The sequence below is a fragment of the Phalaenopsis equestris genome, unplaced genomic scaffold (assembly GCF_001263595.1).
Source record: "Phalaenopsis equestris unplaced genomic scaffold, ASM126359v1 Scaffold000378, whole genome shotgun sequence".
NCBI classification, from domain to species: Eukaryota; Viridiplantae; Streptophyta; class Magnoliopsida; order Asparagales; family Orchidaceae; genus Phalaenopsis; species Phalaenopsis equestris.
This window is the reverse complement of record NW_018164820.1, coordinates 682,013-708,880: the sequence shown is the minus strand read 5'-3', so window position 1 is coordinate 708,880 and position 26,868 is coordinate 682,013. Positions and strand designations below refer to the sequence as shown.

The 26,868-nt window shown below is 35.5% G+C and overlaps 1 protein-coding gene across 2 annotated transcripts in view; it reads right to left on the bottom strand.

Annotated features, from left to right (window-relative positions):
* Nucleotides 1–26,868, bottom strand: part of LOC110026546 (UTP--glucose-1-phosphate uridylyltransferase 3, chloroplastic) — an 85,220-nt gene that overhangs the window by 33,598 nt on the left and 24,754 nt on the right. For both annotated transcript variants that reach the window (XM_020727520.1, XM_020727519.1), the window contains exons 7-10: nucleotides 19,901–20,067; nucleotides 18,074–18,232; nucleotides 8,640–8,731; nucleotides 8,234–8,328 (exon numbers count right to left, since the gene is read on the bottom strand). In XM_020727520.1, coding sequence (XP_020583179.1) covers nucleotides 8,234–8,328; nucleotides 8,640–8,731; nucleotides 18,074–18,232; nucleotides 19,901–20,067 — 513 coding nt within the window. The remainder of the gene's footprint in view (nucleotides 1–8,233; nucleotides 8,329–8,639; nucleotides 8,732–18,073; nucleotides 18,233–19,900; nucleotides 20,068–26,868) is intronic.

Below are 26,868 nucleotides of genomic sequence, written 5' to 3'. Positions count from 1 at the left end.
CAGCTGCTTCCTGGGGCAGCGCAGCTGCAGCTGAAAAGCTGAGAATCTGCAGCTGCGCCAAACAGGCCCGAAGCATCGAAATCAATGATACATTAGTTTTGTAAAGAGGAGTTATTCAGCAGAACTATTAGGATAAAACAAGAAAACTTAATAGCATATAGTTGTATTTTGCATGATATGATTATAAAACAAATTTTATAAAAAAATTACCATAGGATAGTAATTTAAGAGAGGTTGGTAAAATAACCAAATTGAAATTCTATAGTTGAAACTAACTATATTCAGGATAACACAGCTCATTCCAACACGAACATAATTATAAAAGTTTTAGGGAAGTTAAGAGATAGATCATGTATAAACTATGGTGGCTCGATGGTTGAGTGTGTGTGTGTGTATCGTGGAAAGCTGAAAAGGTTCAACTCCTCTCCATTGCAGGTTGGCTGGCTGTTTCACAAAATAATGAAATGATTGGATTCAAAATATCTTTGTAAACAACTTTCTTAATTTTATTCCCTTCCTATTTTATGTTTATTTTTTATTCCAAAATTATTTCATTTTCTAATTTAGACTAAACATATTTGGTAAGTTTGTAAATTAGAAAGAATTGATTTCTCTCTATATATATATGTACCCTACATGTGAATAATTAAAAAAAAGAATTTTTACTCTCAAAAGTTTGTTTTTCAACATGGTATCAGAGCAAGGAAACAAACCCTAACTCTCCTTCAACCTGCAAGCCCTCCTTTGCTCATTCCAACAACTGTTGGAGCCTCTCCAACAGCCTCCATCGTTATTATATCCACTCCTTTCTTCGGTTTCCCAACAAATATGAATCCTAACTATTTCTCATCACCATAAGTCATGATCCTATCGTTTGTGTTCGGATTGTCGTCTGCTTCAAAATCATCGAATTGAGTGCTCTGTATTGCATCACTGTACGTCGTGAACCCATCGTCTGCATCCAAATCCTCTGATTCTTATATGCAATACCTCTTCACAGGCGCAATCTGACCCTTCAGACCCTTACATTGGCTTCCTGGTGCAATTTGTCACCGGTTTCCCAGCTATCGCAACCTTGTTCTTGTATGCCACAATCATTCGGTTGCTTCCAGACTTAGACGTGCATAGGATTTATGACAAAGTACGGGATGAAGACATCAAGTTATACTCTAAAGGTTAATTCTAAATCAGAGACCACGAATTCTATCCAGACGACTCTTGAACTCTCTGACTTTATCACGAATCATAAACTCAATAATCATAACTTCTTTCAATAGTCTCATTCTGAGTTTTTGTACATTTGTTGTAAAGGAAAAGAGGAACAACTCAAAAAAGAGAGCACAGTTTCTAAGATCATTGACCCCAACAACTACACAGAAAATTCAAGACTATATTAAGTCCTGACTAGTCAACTTAATGACCACTGAAGTGAGAGAAAATTTTTTGTTCCACAAAATTGCCATAGAAATATGGGAGGTTACCGGATAAGCATATTCCAACATTGAGAAAACTACAAAATTATTCAAGATTGAAACCAGACTTCATGATCTTATCGTGACTCAAAGTGACATGGGATATTGGGTCGCAGTACTGTAGTTACTACAATATTGCAGACCATTTTGTTTCCTATTTGATCCCTTGCATTTTTCTATTCCCTTCATATTATAACTACTAGTACTATATGTTGTTTTATTGTCTTAGGGTTCTGTTTCTGCCTCCCAGGTTTTAGATTTATGTCCAAGTCAGTTGTCAAGGTTGTTTTCCTTTCTAGGGCTGTATCCGAAAATGAGAAGGCGCTCCGGTTATAACTCTTATGATGTGGTGACCGTCCCCCAAAGATCGAGTGCTGCTCCGGCTGTATTAAGATCCCGCGGGGAAATTTATCCTTACCCAACTCTTTCACAAACTCCCCCCCCCCCCCCTTTGATGCCGCCTGTGGGTTCAAAATATACAACCCTCCCCTCAACTGTCCCGCAGTCCACAGCCCTTCCCTTTCGCTGCCCCTCGTTGTCCCGGTCACCTTCTTTGTTGTCCCAGATCCCCACCTTCGCTACCTCAACATGCCAATCCTTCCTTTTGTTATTCTGCCCTTGTCATGCCATCTGACATCACCATTTTAGCCCCACAATCCCTTCCCCTAGCTATCATATCGATATCCGGCCATCGCACGCCTGCTGCCACCCCAAAAACAGCCACCCAAAATCTCTTCCATGTTACAACCACTACCCAACCATCTACCAACACTTCCAAAACCCTAATAGCCACCACCACCACATTTCCCTAGTGTGAGTTTCTGTGTCGTATTTGTTGTAGTTCCCCATTCGGTGTGTGAAGTATAACCGTTTATATGCTTTTAAACGATAATATTTGCTTTCTCTATCGTGGTTTGGTTTAACTCTGGTATCAATTGTATAAGAGCTAGCCCACCCTACTCATATCCTAGGATTTTCTGGCATCTGTCATAAACCAAAAAAAAATTTATTTCGGCCAACCACAAAACCATAGCCAAATTTTGACCTAATCCTGATTTCTCTTTGCTAAATTTAAAAAATCAGCAACCCCAAATTAAATTTTCTACACCTTCAATTAGTCTCATGCTCCCAATTTCACCTCTCAACCCTAAACCATAGCCATGCCACCAAACAGAAACATGTCCGAGCCTACCCGAAAAGAGAAACAATGAGAGATCCGCCAACTTCAATGGAAATTGGCGGACATTGTTGATGACACCCAGAAGAGACTTACCCTCGATGGTGTCGGGGAAAGCCAAAGAGGAGCAAATGACGAGAATTTTAGCCCTTTTCATAGGAAAGATTTTCAGTGATGAAGAAGAAAGGCCATGAAATTTGGAAATCTGGTATTAAAGAAGGTCGAAAGGAGGCCACATATAAAATATGAAGATGAAGCGGGAAAAACATCGCGAGTTCCTACCACCTTATTACTAACAGAAACTTCAAACCCTAGCTTCAGAAAGGGAGGGACTACATCACCGAGCGACCACTTCATCTTACAAGCAAAGTTCAACCTCAGGATCTTACAGCCAAAATACACCCGAGAAGAACCTGTCAAAGGAAGAGCAGATTCAAAGAGAAGAACAGGGGGAACCAATCTGTAACCCTAAATCTATCACAACCAGAAAGTGTTACAAGTACCACGGATTTGAGCATGTTGAATTAAACTATATAAACAATCGGGAGATTGGGTCTCGATACTGTAGCTGCTACAGTACCGCGAACCCTTTTTTCCTATTTGATCCCTTAACTTTTTCTATTCCCTTCCTAATTCTATTTCCTTTCTATTTTAATTCCTTCATATTCTAACTACTAATACTTATTATAAATATGTTACATGTTGTTTTATGGTTCAACTTCTATCGTCCAAATTTCATTTTTTTGTCCAAGCAAGCCGTCGAGGCTGTTTTCCATTCTAGAGTTGTATCTGAAGATGAGATGGTGCTCCGGCTATAACTCGTTTGAGGTGGTGACTGTCCGCCAAAGATCAAGTGCTGCTCCGACTGTATTTCGATCGGGGATATTTATCCTTACCCAACTGCTCCACAACCTTTCCAAACATCCCCCTCGCTGTCGCAGTTCCCAGACAACCCCCTCCCCTCTGCTCTCCTACAGTCCACCGCCCTTCCCCTTCGCTGCCCCTCATTGTCTTAGCCACCTAATTTGTTGGTTTCACTGTCCCAAACCCCCACCTTCGCTGTCGCAACCCATCAATCCCTCCTTTTGGTGTTATATCCCTATCCTGCAACCTCACAATCCCTTCCCCTTACTATCATATGGTTGTTCAGCCATCCCACACTTCCTGCCACCCCCAAAACAACCACCAAAAATTCCTTCCTTGTTACAACCACCACCCAACCATCCCAATCATCTACCAAAACTTCCAAACCCCTAATGGCCATAACCACCACCTTAGATCCGACCTAGTGTGAGTTTTTTTTATCTTTTTGTTGTAATTCCCCTTTCAGTGTGTGAATTTTAACCATTTATTTACTTCTGCATAATAATATTTGTTTTCAATATAGTTATTTGGGTTAACACCAGTATCACAAAGTTCAAATAAAATCGTCCCACATATGACTATTGAAAGAAGATTGGGCATCTGAAAGATAAACATTGGAAACTTCATGGAAAGTCTGCATATTTGAAACCTGGACACGGAAGAAAAGATAAAGAGAAAAAGGATAATGTTGTTACCACATCCGAAAGGTCGGTTGAACCATTCACTAAGGAACAATTTGAAGTACTAAAAAAACTACTTGAAGGTAATTCAGAACAGCACACCAACCTCGCGACACACCAAAGTAATATATCATTCTCACATCTTGCCAATAATGGGAGATTTAGCACTTGGATCATAGATTCAGGAGCCTCTAATCACATGATCGGAGGCACCAATGCTCTGGTCAGCTATCAAGAGGCTTCCACATCCAAAGCGGTCAGACTTGTAGATGGATCACACTCAAAAATTACTGGAAAAAAAGATATGGAGCTCTCTCAGATAATACTCTTTCCTATGTTTTATGTGTTCCACTGTTGGACTGCAATTTGATTTCAATCAGTAAGCTTACTCATGATGAGAAATATATAACTAAATTTATTGCAAACACTTGTGAATTTCAAGTGGTGGAGTCAGAGAATGTGATTGTAATATTGAAATGCATCAAGGCTTATATCTGCTCAAGGAAAGACTCTCTAAACACACAAATAATCTCACCTCCATTTTTATCTTAAATTTCTAAATCTATTGAGTTTATGTCTGTCAAAAAATAACTTATGTTATGGCTTGTCACCTGGGCAATCCTAATTTCAATTATGTCACAAAGTTGTATCCTCATTTGTTTATCAATAAAAACTAATTCTTATCATTATGAGATTTATTAATTTGTCAAACACATTAGAAATAATTATCCCATGACCTAGTATAAACCCTAAAACATTTTCTCATTATCCATAGTGATATTTGGGAATCTTCAAAGGTGAAAAATGTAAGTTAGGCTACATGGTTTGCCTCATTTATTGAAGATCACACAAAAACTAATTGAGTATTCCTTATATGACATGATTCAAAATCAATTCCAAAGCAAAATTTAGATCATCAAAATTACTAATGCAAAGAAATATTTTAATTCCATCTCGGGTCATATTTTTCAAAAAATGAAATCATCCAAGTGAGTTTGTGTTTTTACCCTACAACAAAATAAGATAGTTAAAAGAAAGAACATGCATCTCCTTGAGGTATCCCACCCAATTATAATTTATCATCAAGTTCCAAAATATTTTTAGGAGAAATCAATTCTTACTACAACATACTTTATCAATCGAATGTCTAGTCCGATACTTCAAATCAAAACTTCACGATTTGAGAGTTACCTATCCTCGCATCAAAATTTTCTTCTTTTATATAAATTAAAATCTTTGGGTGTCTATCCCTTGTTCGCATACATTCTTGAAATCGCCGAAAATTTGAAAAAAAAATCTATCGAGTGTATTTTTCTTGGGCATACCTCCAACAAAAAGGTGTATAAATCTTATTCTCCTATTACCAGAAAATGCAACTTCAAGGATATCATATTTTTAAAAAAATCAATCTACTACCCCATATCTAATTTTCACAGTGAGAATGCAATTGAACATCAAATTTGGGATGTAATTGATGACACCTACACGGCCTCGCCACCTACTCCACCTAGCTCTCCTATCTCGGTTGAGGTTATCCAGTCAATCCAACCAACTCAACCTAAAGTCATAACAAAGAACTTCATATGTACACAAGAAGGAAGAAAAAACTTGAGTAGGTGGAAGACAACTTGCAAGGATAGAACTGCTTAAACCAAAACTCGAGTCCACATTAACCTAAAATTTCGAGTCAGGGGGATTATTACTCATGAATTGTCCCCTTTCTCTTTTGATGTTAGTGACGAGGAAAGCTGCATTAGATATTCAATTCGGATGGTAGCTTATGAGAAATTATTCTAATCCTTCAAAGCTTTTGTTCTAACTTTGATAGTGTGCAAATTCCTAATTTCAATCATGAAGCTCTTGAAAATCCAAAATAGAGGAAAAAAGTTGAATAGGAGATTCAAGCACTGAAGCATAATGGCACATAGATTCTTACTAAACTGCCTCAGGATAAAAAGCCCATTAGATGCAAATGGGTGTTCAACATCAAAGACAAAGTTAATAGAGGTATTGAGAGATTCAAACCAAAATTGTTGCAAAAGGTTTCACTCAAGCCAATGGGATCGACTATCACAAGACATCCGCACCGGTTGCCAGCTAAACGCTATCATGGCTGTCATTTTAGTAGCAGTTAATAATGAATGAGGACAACAACTTGACATAAAAAATTCCTTCTTGAATGAGGATATGGAAGAATAAGTGTATATAAAGATACTACCAAGAATTGAGAGCGATTCCAACAAGCACCTAGTATACAAACTCAGAAGGTCTTTCTATGGACTTGAGCAATCACTAGAAAATTGGTTTGAAAGATTTGCTAAAACTATGAGATCTAATGAATATTCTAAAAGTCAAGCTGATCAAACTTTGTTCATAAAACAGACTTGGGGATGTAAGATTGTTGCATTGATAGTATATATGAATAATATGATTGTTATTGATCATCATGAAAACAAGATTCTCAAAATCAAAGAAGTGCTTCCGACTGAGTTGAGATCAATGACCTATGAACCATGAGATAATTTGTAGGTAAGGAGGTAGCAAGGTTCAAAAAAGACATCTTTATATCACAAAAAAATACCTCCTAGATTTATCAAATGAGACAAGGATGATTGAATGCAAGTCTGTTGATACTCTAATGGATCTCAACAAGAAGTCTAATAGAAGAAAGCGTATTTTTGCGTGTAGGAAAGATATAAGAGATTGGAAGGAAAATTCATCTACTTGTCACATACAAGACCATATATTGCATACTTTGTTAAAATTGTAAGCCAACACATGAATAATCCAAATAAAGAGCATTTGGAAATAGTGTACAAGATTTTGAGGTTTCTCAAGTGACTCCTGATTATGTATTATTTTTTTGAGAAAACCAGAACAGAGAGGTAAAAATCTACATTGATGCAAATTGGGATGGGGAAATCACTGATAGAAGATCCACCACAGGTTATCACCCTTTTGTATGGGAAAATTTGGTTATATGGAGAAGTAAGAAGTAAGTTGTTTCCAGAAGCAATGTTGAATCAAAGTATTGGACACTCATCTTAAGAATCTGTGAAGGGATCTGGATTCAAAAATTATTAAAGGAATTGACAAAAGACTTATACAAATGTTTTGTGATAGTCAAATAGTCATCAGTATTGTAAATAATTCAGTGCAACATGACATAACCAAACATAATGAAATTGAAAGACATTTTATCTCTAAAAAGGTTAATGGCAGAATTATACAACTAAGCTACACATCGACACACCAACAAGTTGTTGATGACTTCACCGAGGCTTTTCCTTTAAGCACCTTCTCAGAGTTCAATACCAAGCTTGGTTTATACAACATCTACAACCCAGCTAAAGGGGAAGTGCGGAAAGCTGAAATTTTCAGCTCCTCTCTATGGTGGGCCAGCCTGCTGCTTCACAAAATCATGGAAATATTTGATTGAGGCTATCTCCGGAAACACATTTCTTAGTTTCATTCCCTTCCAATTGTTTGTTTATTTATTTTTTATTTTAGAATTATTTTCTTTTCTAATTTAGACTCGATATATTTGCCAAGTTTGTAAATTAGGATGGATTGGTTTCTCTATATATATGTACCCTATATCCTATACGTGAATAATAAAAAGCAAGTATTTTTCCTACACACACACACATATATATGATTTTGTGGAGTGCAAAAAATTAATATATAAAATTTTTCATGGAACAGTATTGAGGAATTTGGTTCTACCGGTAGCTTCATGGTAAAATTTCATCTTGTCATTCAATGTGCCTAAACTCATAAAGATATGTATTTGCCAAATAAACAAGAACAAATTTTAATAAAATTTAAATAATGGTATTGAAAAATGGAAACGAGCAAATTCATAAAAGTTAAATTTGCTAAAGATGGTCTACAAAATCCACGATAGTATTAGCAGACTAAGAAAAACGGTATGACAAACGAGGACAACAGAGCTCTTTCGAAATTGTCCAAGAAATCAATTGCAAATTTATGCTAAAATTCAATCATGTCTATTATCTCTAATAGAATATAGGACATGCCTGATGTAATGACGTGTCTGCAATTTTTCTTTTCCTTTTAGTTGATGAAGTAACCCTCTTCCTTTCATTATATAAAATAAAAGTGTCCAGTGAACCTGTAGAAAGAAGATCAGAGAGAGAAAAAAAAGGAAAACAAAAGGGAAATAAATTTACATAAATAGCACACAATTCTTATGTATTTATATATCTAATACCTAAATTTCTGTATTTACATACATAGCATTTTGGTGTACTTGAGTTTTTAAAAGTGGTAATAGTACTATTTTTAATGTGATAATAAGGAATTGAGTGCTATGTGTTTAAATATGAATGTTTAGGTGTGAGACATTCAAATACATAAGACTTGTGTGCTATGTATGCAATCCAAAAAGAATCTGAATGCTTTGCATGCCCGATTGCTAAATACCCTCAATGCCTTTGTTGCGCTGTGAAGCATACGTGTTTAGAAAGTTGTCAGCAATAGTTTGCATGGTGCACTCAATTCTACCACCAGAAACACTGCAAACAGGCAAACTGCAAAGAATGAAGAATAGACAAAAACTTCACCATGAATTTTGACAAATGCAGCTTAACAAGAAACCTTCCCCAATGAATTATCAAGACTTCTAGCATAACTGGGTCAAGCAAGACAACAACAGCAATAACATGCTATTAAAATACTGATAGCATCGTATAAATTACATAATAATCTAGAATTGCACCACCTACCCCCTGAAATTTATTGACATACTTGCCCCGTGATCACAATGCTGTGAAAGATCACATATTCAAGTAGAACGTAACAACAGACTAAACTAAAGTTAGAATACAATAACACGGCCTATGTAGAGTTCAACAATCTATTAATCCTAGTGTTATTTAAGCAGGAGCTTGAACAATAATCAAGATTTTGGAGAAGGAAAGAAGAACAATAGAATCTTGGTTTTCTAATTAGCCCCACAACCACAATTGTAGGAATTCATAATAATGTCATTGACGTAAATGAGAATACAAGGTGGTAGGAGAGCATAAAACATTAAGAAAACATAAAAAAATAAACTTCAATATTTTATCTTCCATTTGAACTTTGAAAGTTGGAATCATTTAAGTCAAATAACTTAGAAGTAGATATCATAGGCCCCCCAATATCAAGAGAGGAGAAAAATATAGAATATCAACTATCAACAAATGATGTTGAAATGCTTGTAGTTCGACGAGTCCTACAAACCGAGCTAAAGAAGAATCAACAGAGATTTAGATATAACATCTTTCGTACCTGTTGTATTGCAAAGTAAAAGGCGTGTACTCTCGTCACAAATGGAGCTACTTGTGAAAATGTGATATCTACAAAGAAGGTAGACAAATCAAGTCTCACTACCCAGAAAGCATTCCCACTCATTCCGTGAATTGGTTGAAAAAGATTAATGATATCAGTGATGAGAAGAGATGTTCGGTAGATTTTAAAATCGGAGACAAATTACAGGCAAGTAGGGTGTGATGCCATGCCTATGAATGCATGTCACACTTTGATGGGCCGACCATGACAATATCAGAGGAACATTTCATGATGGCTACAAAAACATATATTCATTTATCATGGATGGGAAGTGTAGTGTACTTCTGTCATTGAAGGAGTCAAAAGTGATGAGAACTGTGATAGAGATGGGAGTTATAATACATCATGCTACATTTTTACATGCTATAAGAGAAACTCTAGTGAGATTACTCTGGGTGATGTTAGGGACGCTAAGACAGGAGTTATACCCGATGTAGTTCGATGTCAGGGGGACCCACCTTGATGATGGTGGAGCGTAGTGAGAGAGGAGTCGATACCTAAGGCAGTGCGATCCCTATTGAAAGACTTAGGATGTTAAGACTGACATCCTAACATCTGGATTATCACCCTATAAGAGATTCAACATTCTATAGATTTCATCCCCAAATCAGTGCTCCCAAATTGAATGCAACCAACAATGTATAAGGGGTTGCAAAAGCAGGTTGAGGATTTGATAGTTTGAGAGTAGTTCATGAGAGCACCAATATATGTACCATACCAGCTTTGATTTTGCACAAGAAGGATGTGTCGTGAAGCATGTGCATTGACAACAGAACAATGAACAAGATTACCATCAAGTATGGGTTCCCCATTCTAAGATTAGATGACTTGGAGGATCAGTTATATAGAGCTAACAGTGGATATTACTAGACACGGATGAGACCTAAGGATGAGTGAAAGACTACATTCAAGAAGCAAGATGGATTGCACTAGTGTACAATCAGGTTATAAACATGCTCCATGCTTGGGGGCCTTTATGAGACTGATGAATTGGATCTTTCTAACACTCATGGGAAGTTTATGATTGTACATTTTGATGATACATTGATTTTGAGTCATTCAGAGGAGCATTTGTAGTACTTACTGCAGATGTTTGGAGTTATTCGAACATAGAAGTTGTATGGCTACTCGAAGAAGTGTCATTTTTTGAAATTGCATACATGCTTCACAAAGGCAGGTCAATCTCATCAGTTAACTTCTCTTATATAGGAGAGATATCAAAAAATTCAGCTCGGGGATGGAACCCCTAACAGAGATTCTTAAGTTCAACCGATTTGCTTGGTCAGATGAAGAGCAAGCTAACTTTGAAGCTTTGAAGAAACGGGTTACTCATACCTCAGTCCTAGCTCTTCCAGATTCTAATCTGGTGTTCAAGTTGAAGTATGATGACTTCAATGTGAAGACTAGAGTAGTGCTGAGTCAAGGAGGACAACCTTTTGTTATCTTAAATGAAAATTCGAATAATTCTAGGAGAAAATACTCTAACTATGACATGGAGTTCTATGCTATTATGAGAGCTCTCAATTACTGGAATCACATCTGTTAACAAATGAGTTCATTCTTTACACTAATCATGAAGCCTTGAGGTTCATGAATAGACAAAGTAAGCTAAAAATTAAACTTGCTTCATGGGTAGAGTTTCTGTATTCATTCCATATTATGCTCAAGCACAAGGAAGAGAGCAAGAATAAATTAGTTGATGCACTGAGTCATCATCTCTTGTTGATTACTATCATGAGTCGAATGTAAATAGATTTAAAGTGTTACAGAATACATGTCACTGCAATTTGGGCTCGCTGACAAAATAGACTGTATGAGCAATTCCACTAATCAAATGGCTACATATTCTACAAGAACAGACTGAGCATTTTTACGAATTCACACAGTATTTTAAATGAGTGTGCTGGCAAGGGAATGGCCCGAAAATTTTGACAGATAACTCTTTCTTTAGCAAAAGAAAATTTTTATTAACTTATATTAGTACGAGATGTGAAAAAACATGTTTGATAGTATAGGATGTCAAGCCAAGATATGATGGCAAAATACAAGTCTATAGCCTCTATAGAAATTTGAGAAGATCTGACTCTCTCTTTCATGTCGGTTGACCGGAAATTTGAGAAGATCCTAGAAGGTTTGATTGGGACAACTTAGGAAACCTGTGATTAATTTATTCTCTTCTTATTTTGTGTTCGTTTACTTTTTATTTCAAAATTATTTCCTTTCCTAATTTAGGTTAGATATATTTGGTAATTTTATAGATTATAATGGATTGTTTTTCCTGTATATGTACCCTACATGTAAATAATAAGAATCAAGAGAATTATTCCTCTCGAAGCATGTTTTCTACGTGATCTTAAAGCTTTAGAGCTACCCTAGCCACTTGCTCCTCCAGAAACTCTTCTGTCAAAATTTTTGTGATCGGAAAACCCATTCCTACAACCAAAAACTCCTCTAATAGAACTCCTGCAGCTAGAAACTCCTTGTAGCAACATAAACACCTTCTATCTCTAAAAGATCCTTCCTTCCAGGCCCTCATCATCTCAGCCGCAAGAACACCTTCCCTGCAGGCCCACATTTGTTTTTCAGGCAGCTGGATTTCTCCCTTTCAGATTCTTTCCTGCAGACCCTCCTCCGACGGAATCCTCAAATAGTAGATGCAGCAGCAGCAAGCAAGCAAAAGCTTCAGTCCAGCAATTAGAAGTAGCTCTAAATATGTTTAGGCTTGATGCCAAATACGAGAGAAGACGTCAAGTTTGACTCTAGAGGTTAATTCTGAATCAGAAACCAGGGATTATGTCCAAACAGCTCCCGAACTCTCTAACTTTATCACAAATCATAAATTCAATTGTCATAACTACCTTCAAGGGTCCCAAAAATAAATGTTGACTGGAAATTGGGGTTCCCAAGTACTAAGAGCTCGACCCTGCAAACTCATACTTTTCCCGTGACTCAAAGCACAAGAAGAATCGTCCCACATGTGACTATTGCAAGATGAATGGGCATATCAAGGACAAAAATTGAAAACTTAATGGATGGCATACAGACTGGAAACCTAGACATGGAAGGACAGAAAAAGAGAAAAAGGTTAATACTACCATCACATCCGAAGGGCCGATCGACCCATTCACAAGAAGCAGCTTAAAATATTAAAAAAATTTCTTAGAGATAATTTAGAGAAACACATCAATCTCACGACACTCCAAGGTAATTATCATTCTCCGATCTTATCAGTAATGAGAGATTTAGAACTTGGATCATAGATTCATGAGCCACTGATCATATGATCAGAGACATCAATACACTAATCAATTATCAAAAGACTTCTACATCTAGATTGATAAGACATGCAAACGGATCACACTCAAACATTGTTGGGAAAGAAGATGTGGAGCTCTCTCGGATATTATTCTTTCCTCGGTTTTATATGTTCCACGGTTGAAGTGCAATTTGATTTCAATCGATAAGCTTACTCATGATATAAAATGTATAAATAAATTCCTTGCAAACTCTTGTGAATTTTAAGTGGTGGACTCAAGAAAGGTGATTGAAAATGTTGAAATGCATCAATGTTTATATATGCTTAAAGAAAATCTCTCTAAAGACACAATTATTCCCCACCTGTATTTTTTGTTGAGATTGAGTTTGTCAAAAATCATGTCTTATTATGGCATTGTTGTTTGGTTCATCACAATTTCAATTATGTTAATATGTTGTATCCTTATTTTTTTATCAACAAAAAATCTAGTCTCTATCAATGTGAGATTTATCAACTTATCAAACACAATAGAACTAGTTATCCTCAGACACAGTTTAAACTCTCACACCCTCTTGTCATTATTCACAGTGATGTTTAGAGACCTTCAAAGGTGAAAACCCTAAGTGGGGTCAAATGATTTGTTTTATTTATTAACAATCATACTAGAATCACTTGAGTATTTCTAATGAATGAGTAATCTGAAGTAGTCAAAATCTTCCAAACCTTCCATGACATGATTTAAATTCAGTTTCAATGCAAAATTCAGATCTTCAAAACTGATAATGCAAAGAAATATTTCAACTCCATCCTTGGGTCATATATTTCAAAAAATGAAATTATCCATGTGAATTAATCTATTGATATCCCACAAAAAAAGGAATAGCTAAGAGAAAGAACGGGCTTATTCTTGAGATATTCCGCTCAATTATGATGTCTCACCAAGTTCCTAAATATATTTTTGGGGGAATGCAACAAACCTTATGAATCGAATGCTTAGCTGGGTATTTAACTTCAAAACACCTTTTCAAATTTTGATGGTTACTAATCCTCACATCAAAATTTTCTCTTCTACTATCTCACTTAAAATCTTTGGGTGTGTATCCTTTGTTCACAACAATTCCCAAAATCACACAAATTAACAGGAAATCTATTAAGTGTATTTTTCTTAGGTATGTCACCAATAAAAAAAGGATTAAATGTTACTCTTCTATTACCAGAAAATACTACAAGTTCATGGATGTCAAATTTTTTGAAAATTAATCATACTATACCAAATCTGATACTTAGATGGAGAGTGCATATGAACATCAATTTTGGGATGCACACTATGAAATCTATACAATCTCACCAACTAATCCACCTAGCCTTCTTATCCTGATTGAGAATGTTCAAGCAACCCAGCCAATCTAACTTGAAGTCCAGAACAAAACCTTGTGTGTACACAAAGAGGAAAAAAAATGCTTGAGCAAGTCGAAGACAAACTGTAAGGATAGAACTGCTCAATCCAAAACCCAAGTCCGTACTCATGTAAAATTTCAGGTAAGGAGTCTAGTACACATGAGTTATTACATTCCTATTTTAATGCTGAAGACCAGAAAAGATGCATTAGTATCCAATTCAGAAGTATGTAGCTTATAGGAAACTATTCTCATCCTTCAAAATTTTTGTTTCTAATATTGATTGTATGCAAATTCTTAAATTCATTCATGTAACTCTTTAGAATCCAAAATGAAGTAAAGCAGATGAAGAGGAGATTCGAGCTCTAAAGCATAATGACACAAACTCTATCAGCATAAGAAGTTCGTTGGGTGCAAATGATGGTGGTATTAAGAAACTCAAAGCTAGACTTGTTGCAAAATGTTTAACTCAAGTCTATGGGATCGACTAATAAGAGACATTCGCACCATTTGCCAAACTTAAAAATATTAAACTTCTCCTTTTAGTAGCAGTTAGCAATGAATGAAACTGCATCAACTTGACATAAAAAATATTTTCCTGAATGAGGATATGGAAGAAGTATATATGGAGATATCACTAGGACTATGATTCCAACAAACACCTAGTATGCAAACTCAGAAAGTTCTCTATGGGCTTATACAATCACCAAGAGCACGGTTTGAAAGGTTTGCTAAAACTATGAGATCTAATGGGTATTCTCAAAATAAAGTTGATCATACTCTGTTTATAAAACACATTCATGGAGGTAAGATTGTCGTATTGACAATAAATGCAGATGTGATAATTCTCACAGGCGATAATGAAGGAAAGATTCTAACGATCAAGGAAGTGCTTTTCACAATGTTTGAAATCAAGGACCTAAGAACCATGATATATTTTCCAGGTTTGGAGGTAGCAAGGTCCAACCGTCCAAGTAAGGCATCAATATATCACAAAGAAAATACATCATATATCTAATAAAGGAAACATGGATGATTAGATGTAAGGCCAAGTGTCTCTATGGATATGGGATATAAAAGATTGATAGAAAAACTCATTTATCTATCACATACGATACGTGATATTGCATACTCAGTTAGTATTGTGAACCAACACATGAATAGCCCAAATGAAGAGCACTTCAATACCGTGTATAAAATTTTGAGGTTTCTCAAGAAGCTCTTAGTTATGAATTAACTTTTAAGAAAACTAGGAATATAGAGGTGGAAGTTTACACCAACACTATCTTGGAAGGGGAACTCACGAATAGAAGATCCAACACAGGTTATTGCTTTCTATGTATGGGAAAATCTGGTAACATGGAGAAGTAATATGCAAGCAGTTGTTTTTAGAAGCAATGCAGGACAGAGTATAGGGCACTAGCATTGAGAATCTATAAGCAGTTGTTTCTAGAAGCAATGCAGGACAGAGTATAGGGCACTAGCATTGAGAATCTATAAAGGGATCTGGATTTAGAAATTGTTAAGAGATTTGGAACCTACCTCTAACAAGATTATACAGATGTTTTGTGACAAACAAGTAACTATCCGTATTGTCAAGAATAATATGCATCATGATAGGACCAATCATATTGAAGTTGATAGACACTTCATCTCTGAAAAGGTACATGGGGGAATTATACAGCTCAGCTACATTCTGATACACCAACAAGTTGTTGATGTCTTTACCAAAGCTCTTCCTTTAATCACCTTCTAGGAGTTGAAGACGAAGTTTGGTATCTACAACATCTACGACCCAGTTTAAGGGGCAGGGTGGAAATCTAAGAAGATTTGGCTCTATCTCTCTAATGTGAGCTGGTCAAAAATCTGAGAAGATCTTGAAAGATTCAATTGAGACAACTTAAGAAACTCTTAATTAATTTATTCCCTTCATATTCTATTTTATTTTATTTTTTATTCAGAATTATTTACTTTACTAATTTGAGTTAGATATATTTGGTAAGTTTATAAATTAAGAGGAACTATTTTCCCTATATATATCTACCCTACATTTGAAAAATAAGAGTCAAGAGAATTATTCCTCTCCATACATGTTTTCTACACCCTCCACTCCCTGTACGAAAGTAAACATGGAACAATGTAAGCACAGACATTGTTGTAGGCCTTCCATGGACATAACAAACTAACAATTCAATTATGGTTGTAGTTCATTGCTTTTCCAAGATGGCACATTTCATTCCTTAGTATAAGATGATGGATGTTTCACATATTAAAAATTTATATTCCATAGGATAGTCGATCTTCATGGCGCGTCGTGGGCCATACCTTCCATTAAGGACATGAAATTTTGGTAACAAGCTACAATTCAATTCAGCAACACACCACAAGACAGATGGACAAACTGAACTGATAAACTGAACTGATAAATTAGAGTTTGGGGGACCCCCTAACGTACTTTGTAGACAAGAACATCAAACAATAGGATTTTATTTTTTTCTCAAGTTGAGTTCGCGTATAATAAGTCCACTAACCATTCAACAAGTCATAACCCGATTGATATTGTAGATGAATGAAACCCTCTCTCACCAATGGAGTTAGTGCCCATACGTTCAACTAATGAGTTTAATACCAATGCAAAGGTGCAAGTTAGAGAGATACAGACCTTACTTGAGCATGAGAAGATATAAATTGCTAAACAAAGCACCTAGTATCTGAAGCAAGCAAACAAATCCAAGAAAACTATGGACTTCAAAGAAAGTAATATGATGTCAATCAAGTAGAATAATGAGAGATTTTGGTTCAAATTGAACAATGAAAGATTTTGATCTGGTTGAAGAATGAGAAATTTCCTGGATCGTTTGGAAAGCTCAAACCTAGAGCTAATGATTCATTCAAAGTTGCTAAGAAAATCCATAAGAATAGATATAAGATTGATTTTTCAAGTAACTGTAATATTTTTGCTACATTTAACTTATTGACTTGTCATTGCCATACGAAAATCCATAAGAATTAAGAGAATAAGGCGAATCCCCTCTCATATCCCGGGAGATTGAAGCGAGAGCATCCCCGCCCAGCCGCCCAGAAGGTGAGCAAGTAGGACGGCATTTTTTCATTCTGAGAAACCAATTGCAGGAAAACTCCTGCTATTTTGCTATTATGGGCTTTGAGGGCCCCTATTTTCCTTATTTTGAGTTACAATTAGGGTTTTATTTCTATCTCAATATAAATATACCATGTAGAACCTGGTTTGGAGACTTTTTACTTGGTTTATTTTATTTTGAGATCATCTTGTCTTCTCTTGGCCGGAGTGTTACATCATCTTCCTCTTGCAAGTGGTGTGTTTATACGTAACTTGTTGGAGAAATAGTAGTGGATCACCCTAGACGTCCAAGCCTCGCCGACTTCACCATTCGTTGCAGCTTCTGCTGTCCTAGCTGCAACTCCTTCAATATTTCATTCGGAAAGCTAACAGAATAAGTTGTTCCCTCTTTCAATCTTCAGCCATTTCCCATCTTCTCATTTTCTCATCATCCTGCAAAATTTTCCTCAGCTAAATTTGATTCTCAAACACCTTGTTGAAATCCTAGAACGGTGTCAAACCATGTCACCAGGTAAAAAAATTTTGGTGAAATTTCTGTTATAACATTCACTGATTTTAATTAGGAATGCTTCCATGAAGATCAAGAAAATACCAAACTGAGGAAGTTGCATTCCATTACTCCGGGAATAATTCATTCAGAAATCAAAAGCTCTTTGCTTTAAAATAATGATGGCAAAAGAACAAGAATAATTTTATCAAATAAAGAAGGCAAACAGACAGCGAAAAAACAATAAAATAGATAAAATAAAATATTCAAATGTAGAATATCAACCTATGCTGAATCCCAAGATGATCCACATATGTAACTGGCTTTTTTATGTTCAGTACCATGCCTGGTAAGCAGCTTCTGCTTTTGCTAGATCCAACCTCCTCTGCAGCCCTTAAATCAACATAGAGAATGTTCGTATTGGCTGGAAATCCTGCCTGCAAGCTTATACCAGAAAAGAAAAAACAAAAAAGAATTTTTAATAGAAATAATCCAAAGAAACCAAAACGAAACCATAATCAACAACAAATAAATAAATAAATAAACATAATCTCAAGCCCTTTGAAAACCAGTAATGAGTTAACAAGTGCAAATTTAAAATGAAAGAAAAAAAAAGCCTAAATTAGAAATTACCAAGTTTACCTTGCCAATACTTCCAAAATGGCCTATACGATCAATATTAAACAGAGGTGAACCTAATCATTTTAAATAAAATTGATCTACATGTTAAGAAACAACCAACCTAATACAAATAAAGATGTAATCTTGAACCCTCCAAAGGATCAAGAATGTGTATTCAGGATCAAAGCTACAACAAAAAAATTGAGAACTAGAATATAATAGGCAATATTCCAATTTACACTAATTACAGCATCCCCCAAATGATCCATCTGATAAACATTTAGGACACGTTCATTGAGCTAGCAACCCACAAGACTTACAATTTTTAAAGCTAGAGAAGTATGAACAACAGCTGGAAGTGCAGTTTAAATACACCTTTGCTTCAAAAGCGAAATTTGCCAAAATAGTCGCCTTATTTTTTTACAGGAGGTCATTTTAGTCTCAAAGCCTACAAATGTGTCAATTTAATCCCAGTTTTCTTTTAATAATAAAAAAATGGGACCAACTTTACAATTTTTTAGGCTCTGGAACCAAAATGGCCCCATTAAACAATCAGGCGACTTTTTAGGCACTTTATTCTGCTTCAAAATAACTAAGAAGCAGAGCAGGAAAATAATTAACTAGGTAGAACACACGAGATTAATTTAATAAAATTATCAAAAAACAAAGCTAATTCCTAATCATACTACATTTTTTATGCTATCATACATTTTTATTTGATCTCAACTAAAACAATTCCAGCCATCCAATCAGGGGAAATATTTGCGTCCGTAATACGCACGCAATTCTGTGTGCGTTATCCATTAACCCCGCAATACCCTCATACTAACCCATGAATAACATCGAAATAGAACCAGCGAAAGTTATTGGAAGGTTATCAGAGTTATAAGTCATTAGAATTAATACTTCAATAACCTCTCAATCACTCCCTAATAATTGCGAAGCGGAGGTTATTGCGGGTTATTACGCACGCAGCTCTGCGTGCGTATTACGTACGCAAATATTTCCTCCAATCAGACAGGACATTAGCAAACAGCACATGCTTTATAAAAAGAAAATAGAAAATACAGTATATAGCTAGCTACAGGATGAACAAAAGTAGAGCTGCCAGAAATTCAGGAAGTAAAAAAGCTCCATATTTTAGCTTAAGAATGATCACGAACAATGATTTTCCATATTTTAACAAACTTGATACAGGTAGGCTAAGATTCTCAAAATAAATTTAGGAAGATTTACATACATACCACTCAATTCCTATGTATTTACATATCTAACACCTATTTTTCGATCTTTACATGCGTACCACTTTACATATGCATGAAAAGGTGTATTTCCCTTTTTAAAAGTTAAAATGGTGGTTTTTTTTTACTTGATTAAAAGATTTGGGTGGTACAAAGGCAAAAAAATAAAATTTAGGTTTTATATATGTAAATACATAGGAATTGGGCAGTACGTATGTAAATGCCCCATAAATTTATGCATCATGCATACCTGTTAAGTGAAACTGGCACATCTTTAATGTCATATTTCTCAAACTCAGTATATTCAATACAAGTCAGACCATAAGTCCACTGTCCATCTTCGTTCTGCTTCTCAACAAGTACATTAATGCCTTCCGTCGCTCCAAAGTTCCTTTGGCAGGAAGCAAAACCTAATTTCTGAAACATAGGGTAGCAGAGAGACACATCACACCAAACAATGTTCAGGTAAGTGAAGATGAAATGTGGAAGCATTGGACTTTAGAACAAGTTACTAGATCATACAGGGTCACAAACAATCACACAAAATGAAAACAGTAACAAAATTAAAATAAAAGAATGAGTTTCATAGTACGCCTTAACTAAATTAACATACTAGCCAAACATGTCAATAATGCAAAAATAAAAGAAGCTGAGTACCCACGGTTAAGAAATTGATATGTTGATTCCCATGGTCAATAAGTAATCATGTTTTACTTCTCTCATAAGAGCTATAACAAGCAAGTAAAAAAACTCCAATTTAAATGATAACTATTATCTGAAGAGAAATTGATATGTTGATTCCCGGAATAATGGCGTTTATTTTATCGGCATAGAGAGGAATACAATTGGAAAGTAAAAGAGTAAAAATAAAAATTAAAAAAGAATAGATATAATCTTCAAAGAATATGCTATACTTAGACATTGATTTTTCCTAATTTTTTTCCTAATATGCTAACACTCCTCCTGAAGTTAGAAAATATATATATTTATTAGCTTCAGCTTGTCATAAAAGCGAGAAAAAAAGATGGAACTGGAGCTTTGATGAAGATATATGCCAATTTTTCTAAACTGGAAATATGAAAGTAACAATATTCTGGGAAAACATATCCCGTATGAAATGGTAATCATGTTTGATCCTTTTATAAAGTTGGGATAATTGGCAATGTATATTGTTGCATGATTATCACAGTATAGAGCTATAAGCACAATTAGTTTAAAACTGAATACTTCTTGCAAATTCTTGATTCACATCATTTCACATGTAAAACTAGTCATAACTCAATATTTTAATTCAACACTATATCTAATTACAATAGTTTGATTATTAATCTTCTATGTAACCAAATGACATCCTAGAAAAATACATTGTACAAAAGTCAACTTTCTATCATAACAGTCCAGCACAATTGGCATCAATAAATATTTTAACGCATAAGTGCTCGGTCTAAGTATACAACAGCTCTATTCCACAACCCTACTTAATGTATTTAACAATGCAAAGAACAGAGTCCCAATGCTTTTGCTCTGAATTTCTCGTATATTAACTTGGAACCGCCACAACAAAGGAGATAAAAGGTCAAGCAATAAATTAATAAATAAAATTTAAACTAACCTTCAATGCAAAGATAAATCATTATAGGATGTATCTTCATTCAATAAGATTTAGTTGTCCATGGGGTCAGCTAGATTGCAAGCTAAGAGTTCATCTACTTCAAAAACATCAATGAAATATTTTAATTGAGATAATGATTCATTTTTTGTTCTAAGCAAATTTAATACCAAAAAAGTATTTATCCAAGATCTTTGATTACAAAAAATTCTATAAGTGATAATTTACTTCAAATACGTTGTTTTTATTACTCTCAGTGAGTAATATATCATCAACATAAATTCCTGCCAAAAGTAAGCCTATTATATGTTCGGCAAAGATGGAATTATCAAAAATACTACTTTGAAGGCCAACTTTTATATAAACTTTAAAAAATTTATCAAACCAAGCTAGTAGACTCATTTCAGCCCAAAAATCGCCTTCCCTAGTAAGCATGTGTTTTTTCCCTTGAACAACATACCCAAGATATTATTTTATGCATAGACAGCCTCATTTAGATCACCATAAAGGAATGTGTTACAAAAATCCATTTGCAGCAGTGATTAAAAGTCCAATAGAAATGACTTTAAGGCAACTAGAAAGGAAGTAATGGTGAAATCTACCTCAGACTTCAATAGATCCGTTGACAACTAGTCTAACTTTCCGTCGATCAATCGAGTGATAAAGATGAAACTTAAATGTAAAAATCCACCAATAAGTTGGCTTGACCCAAAGGAAGGTGACCATTTCTTATACTTCTCGTTTATAAAAGAGCATTTATCTTGTATAGGAAAGGGCAACTATTTCAACATCTATAGCTTATATCCATTGGGGATGTTGTAGTACTTCTATAAATGTTCAAAGAATTGAAACAGCAGGCAAAGACATAGCAAAACGATGATAGGAAGAGAGTAAATAGTCTAATAATAAAGAAGTGAATACATTGATAAGTAATTTGGCATTGACCCAAGCGGAAAAAGAAGGTAAAGGTATGAGGTTAAAGGCTAAGAAGGATCCTCAATATAACGGAATAATGGCTCTGCTAGGGTTTCGCCCGATGGCAATTCCCGGCTTTCAATATATCAGCTTCTCTTCTTTTCTACGTTGTCTCCCACGATGACGATTTCACGTATGCTCACGCAGTTCTCTCAATCAACGACGTTTTGCAACTCTAGCCCGACGACGTCTGACTGCTCCTTACCCAAAGAAGACGAAGATGTTCACACGTCGTCTGCTAATCGACGACGCGCATGTAGCCTTCTTGCCCGACAGACAATTTCGTCTCGCATTTTGACGCGCCAGAAATCTGCTCGCATCACCTCGCAAATTGACGGGAGTCGCCAAGCCGCTCCAGAACTTGCCTGTGGAGATGACCTCGACACTCCGTTCCTATGTCTTTGCCCTTGGTAATTCCTGCAATGTTCCACAATCTTTTCATGAGGCTCTTGAAGATGGTAGTGATCACACTTTCATTAAGAAACTTGGTAAAAAAAATGGGAAACATGTTTTTTCCTCTCTGAGGTTGAAACCAGTACTCTAAGGTCTTTTTGGTGTTTTGCTCTAGTGGAGAAATTCTTTTATAGTCGCCCAAAACTTAAGATCATTCGGAAAGATTTTGATGCTATGAAGCAATTAGGTATTTGAAATATTGGCTTACTTCACGGCCGACATATGCTTATTCAGTTATCACACGATGTGAATTACATTCGTATTTTTTTCTCGTAAGATAATCAAGATCGACAACCATTTTATGAAAATTCGGAAGTGAACTGTCGATTTTGATCCAAAAGCGGAGTCCCTTATCATTCATGTTTGGATAAAGTTTACAGGGATAAAGCTACAGCTGCTCAAATTAGAAATTCTCTACTCCTTAGCAACTGTTTATAGTAAGTCTCTCAAGGTTGATAGTTCTACGTTTACTGTCACCAGACCCTCTATGACTTGTGTGCTAGTTGAGAGAAATATCACTCAACCAGCTCCGGATGAGGTATGGATTGGAACCACTCACAACGGGTATTGACAAAAGGTTGAAATAAAAACCACACCAAATAAAACCACACCCTCCTTATTGCTCTCATTGCAGTATGTTTGGCCACAGTTCTACTATTTGTTATCGCTTGCATCCTCATCTATAGCCAAATATTGTTAAAGAACAGCAAAATGTTCAAAAATCTATTCATACTGAATTGAGAGTCGATGTCTTGCCACCTACCATCCCTGCTGAGAAGGTGCAACCCGACTCTCTTTTAACACCGCATATACCTCTGCTCATCTGACTAATGTTGTTCCTGATGAAGAACACCATACCCAAACCGTTCTAACCTTGGATGCTCCTGCTTTTGAACACTCTATTCCAGCTGCTGGTTTGGAGCATGGTACTTTGGAGTTCCATGAAGCATCTCCTCATACTAAAAATACTGACCAAAACGTGTTTATACCACTCACTGTTATTGAAGAAGACTCACTTACATGCCTAGACACACGAGAGTGTTCCTTTGATTCAATAAAAGATCAGCTGGTATAACAAGTAGTTGTTTCTAATGTTCAACAACCTACACATGTCCGACACACTTTAGACCAATCCACCGATCAGGTGAGCCAGTCTTCGAATGAGGAATGACAGGTCTATTCCGAAAGAAAGAAGAAGAATGGAGGCCGACTCGAGCTCAGAAAGTTAATGGACGATACATTGGTTACTACTAGAAATAGCACTCATCTTACCAATTTTTTAGCTGACTCATTTCCTAAAATTAGAGGCAGAGGCAGGGCAAAATTGGGTCGCTCTCTAGCTACCTGATACTATGTGTTTTGAAACTTTTGGTTTTTGGGCTCTCATGTATTTTTTCTGTATTTTCCTTTTTTTTAACCATTTGCATGTAATATTTATCTGGGAAGAGTGTCATGTTTGGGTCCTCTCACACATTCTATCTGTATCATTTTTTCTTTTTAATATATTAGCCCTTGGGCTTTCTCAAATATATATATATATATAAGATGAAAGCAACACAAGATGAATCTAATTTTATGTAAATCAAGGTCAAAATGTCTCGATCACAAAATGATTTTCAATTGCAAAACAGACTGCGTGAGCACGTTCGGAGGGACAAATTGCATATAGAAAAGGTCTTCTATGATACAAAGGAACAAGCACGGTGAAATTGATAGATTATTAATACAATGTGTGCAATTTTGACTCAATCGACCCAACACTAAAACCGCTAAAACAACCTCTGATTGCAAAACAAACAGCGAAAGTGCATCCAGATCGTCGAAATTGTTAAAAAGAGCATATTTAAGCCTAAATCCGACTTCATTTGGTGGTGAGTGTCAAGGAATTACATACTTATCTTATTTGTTATATTTATGTATAAGTATATATTACTTAATATATATTTATATATTAATAATACATAATAATCAAAACCGAATTCAATTTTTTCCCTCCATAATTTCATATTAAATGAAAATTAATTAAATTTTAATTAAACATTATTCTAATTGAAATCTATAGTATTTACTTCCTAAATGAGCTCCCGAACATTACGAATGAATTAAATCATTTCTTCTCACGACAAACATAAAGGAAAGTGTAACTTATTATATAACACCTCTCTTTTCTTATCTTTCAACTAAATATCGCACTTGTAATCGCCGTTCCCAAATCCAGCTCATCTCTCATCCACTGTGTTGTGACCCAACAAAGCCTGAAATTCGCCCAATCGATCACCTTGCTTCCACCTCACTCCTCTCTCCTTATATTGAGCACACACAAAAATAGAAAAATAGCGTGTTTGTTTTCATCAAACTTCTTTCCACCTCACTTTATCACCGCCAAGCATCGCTTGGGAAGGTATATCACTAATGCGAGTTTGTCAAACCTCAAAATTAAGTACTCGTACGTGACTTCTTGACACAGAGAAAAATTTTTTGTCTGCTAGCGTTTTAGTGTAGGTGAAACCCCGATACACATTTTTTTAACATGATGGGGACAGAACAACACTAGATCATCAATTTAAACACTCGTACAAGTTTTTCTTAGTGTGGCAAATTGTGTTGATTTTTGCAAAACCGAAGACTCATACAAGTGTGACAAGATACGCAGTTTAGACCGCGGAGCAAACCACCCATACACGTCTTTCATGTGGTGGGGAGACCCAACTTTCTCGCACCCTACACATGCCAGGAAACTGCCGAAATGCTGTCGAATTTGGGACTAAATGTACCTACAATGAAAACGACTTAAAAAAATCTGCAAAACACATAATAATTAAGATGAAAAAAAATTACAAAATTAGAAGGAACTAATTACATGAAAGTAAACACATTTGTAGTCAAAGCTTGATTCCATATAAATTTCTTCGCAAAAAATTATGATCTTATAAAAAAAAGAAAAGGCATTCCATGATATACCTAAGAGACGCTTATTCTTCTTCAAACACCACAGGATCTGCAATACTAAGAGCAAGCAGAACACAATAATGAAAGAGATCTATTTAATAAATTGCAAGTATTTTAATGCCATAATATTCATGTCGGCTTTCAAATTTTGGTGCAATTTCAAGACTTACATTTTTGGGACTATTTTTAACTCAAGCTTATCACATCAATATTTGTGCAATTATTTTAAGAAGCATGCATGCATTTCAAAACTAAATTGTTAAGCTCAAATACCCACATGTGCTCCGAAACTCATACTAAATGCTAGATTATAAGATTCGAGAATACTACACGAGCTGAATAGAAATTATTTTTGAAATGACTTGCTATAAATAATGTATATAATAATCAAGTTCAAATACCCACATGTGCTTCATTGCTTGTCTCAAGTTTTCAAAACTTAAATGTCTGAGAATGTGGTGCAGGTTAATTGTATGTTTAGGCTAAAATTAAATTCGCATCAATGAGTGTGCAAGTATTTTAAAATTTTACAAAAATCTTCTCTTCAAAAGCTAAATTGAAAGTTTGCTAAATCGCGCACACTTTCAAACAAGTCGCCTTGCCAATAGGGCGAGATCTTAAGCTCAATTGCCATCCAATCATCCTCCCAATAAGAACTGGAGTTGATAGTACTAAGTCCTAATATACTAGTGTGATCCTGCTCCTCATGAATTAGAGTCGACAAGACTAGTAATTCAAGTGATGTTTAAGTAATAACTAATCCCATATGATGACCATATTGATTGTGAATTCCAACTGAAAGGGGTCTATTTTAAATATTCAAAATTTTAAATTATAAAACCTGAATATATTTAAATAAAATTAATCACCAAATCCTTAAAACAAAATCCATCCACCCTCTACAATCATTTATCGAGTTTGACAAATCTAATATTAACTCAAGCTCACTTATATTACTAAAATCAAACTCAAAAATATTCTGTGTCGGTAAGTATGTAGCCCGAGTCCTCTGTTTGCTTGATTAGGCTAGTAAGCTTCCCAAAAAATGTGGTTATGAACATAGCTCTCTGACCAGGTTGTTTGGCCAGTAGGTTCCATCATGTGATTTAGCCACTAAGCTCCTATGCCAAACAGTCACACCTACAGCCCGTATGTTTCTAAATGGTATTATGCCCCTCTGAGTTGTGAATCAGAGGATAAACCTGAGAGAGCATAAAACCCTCTATAAGCTA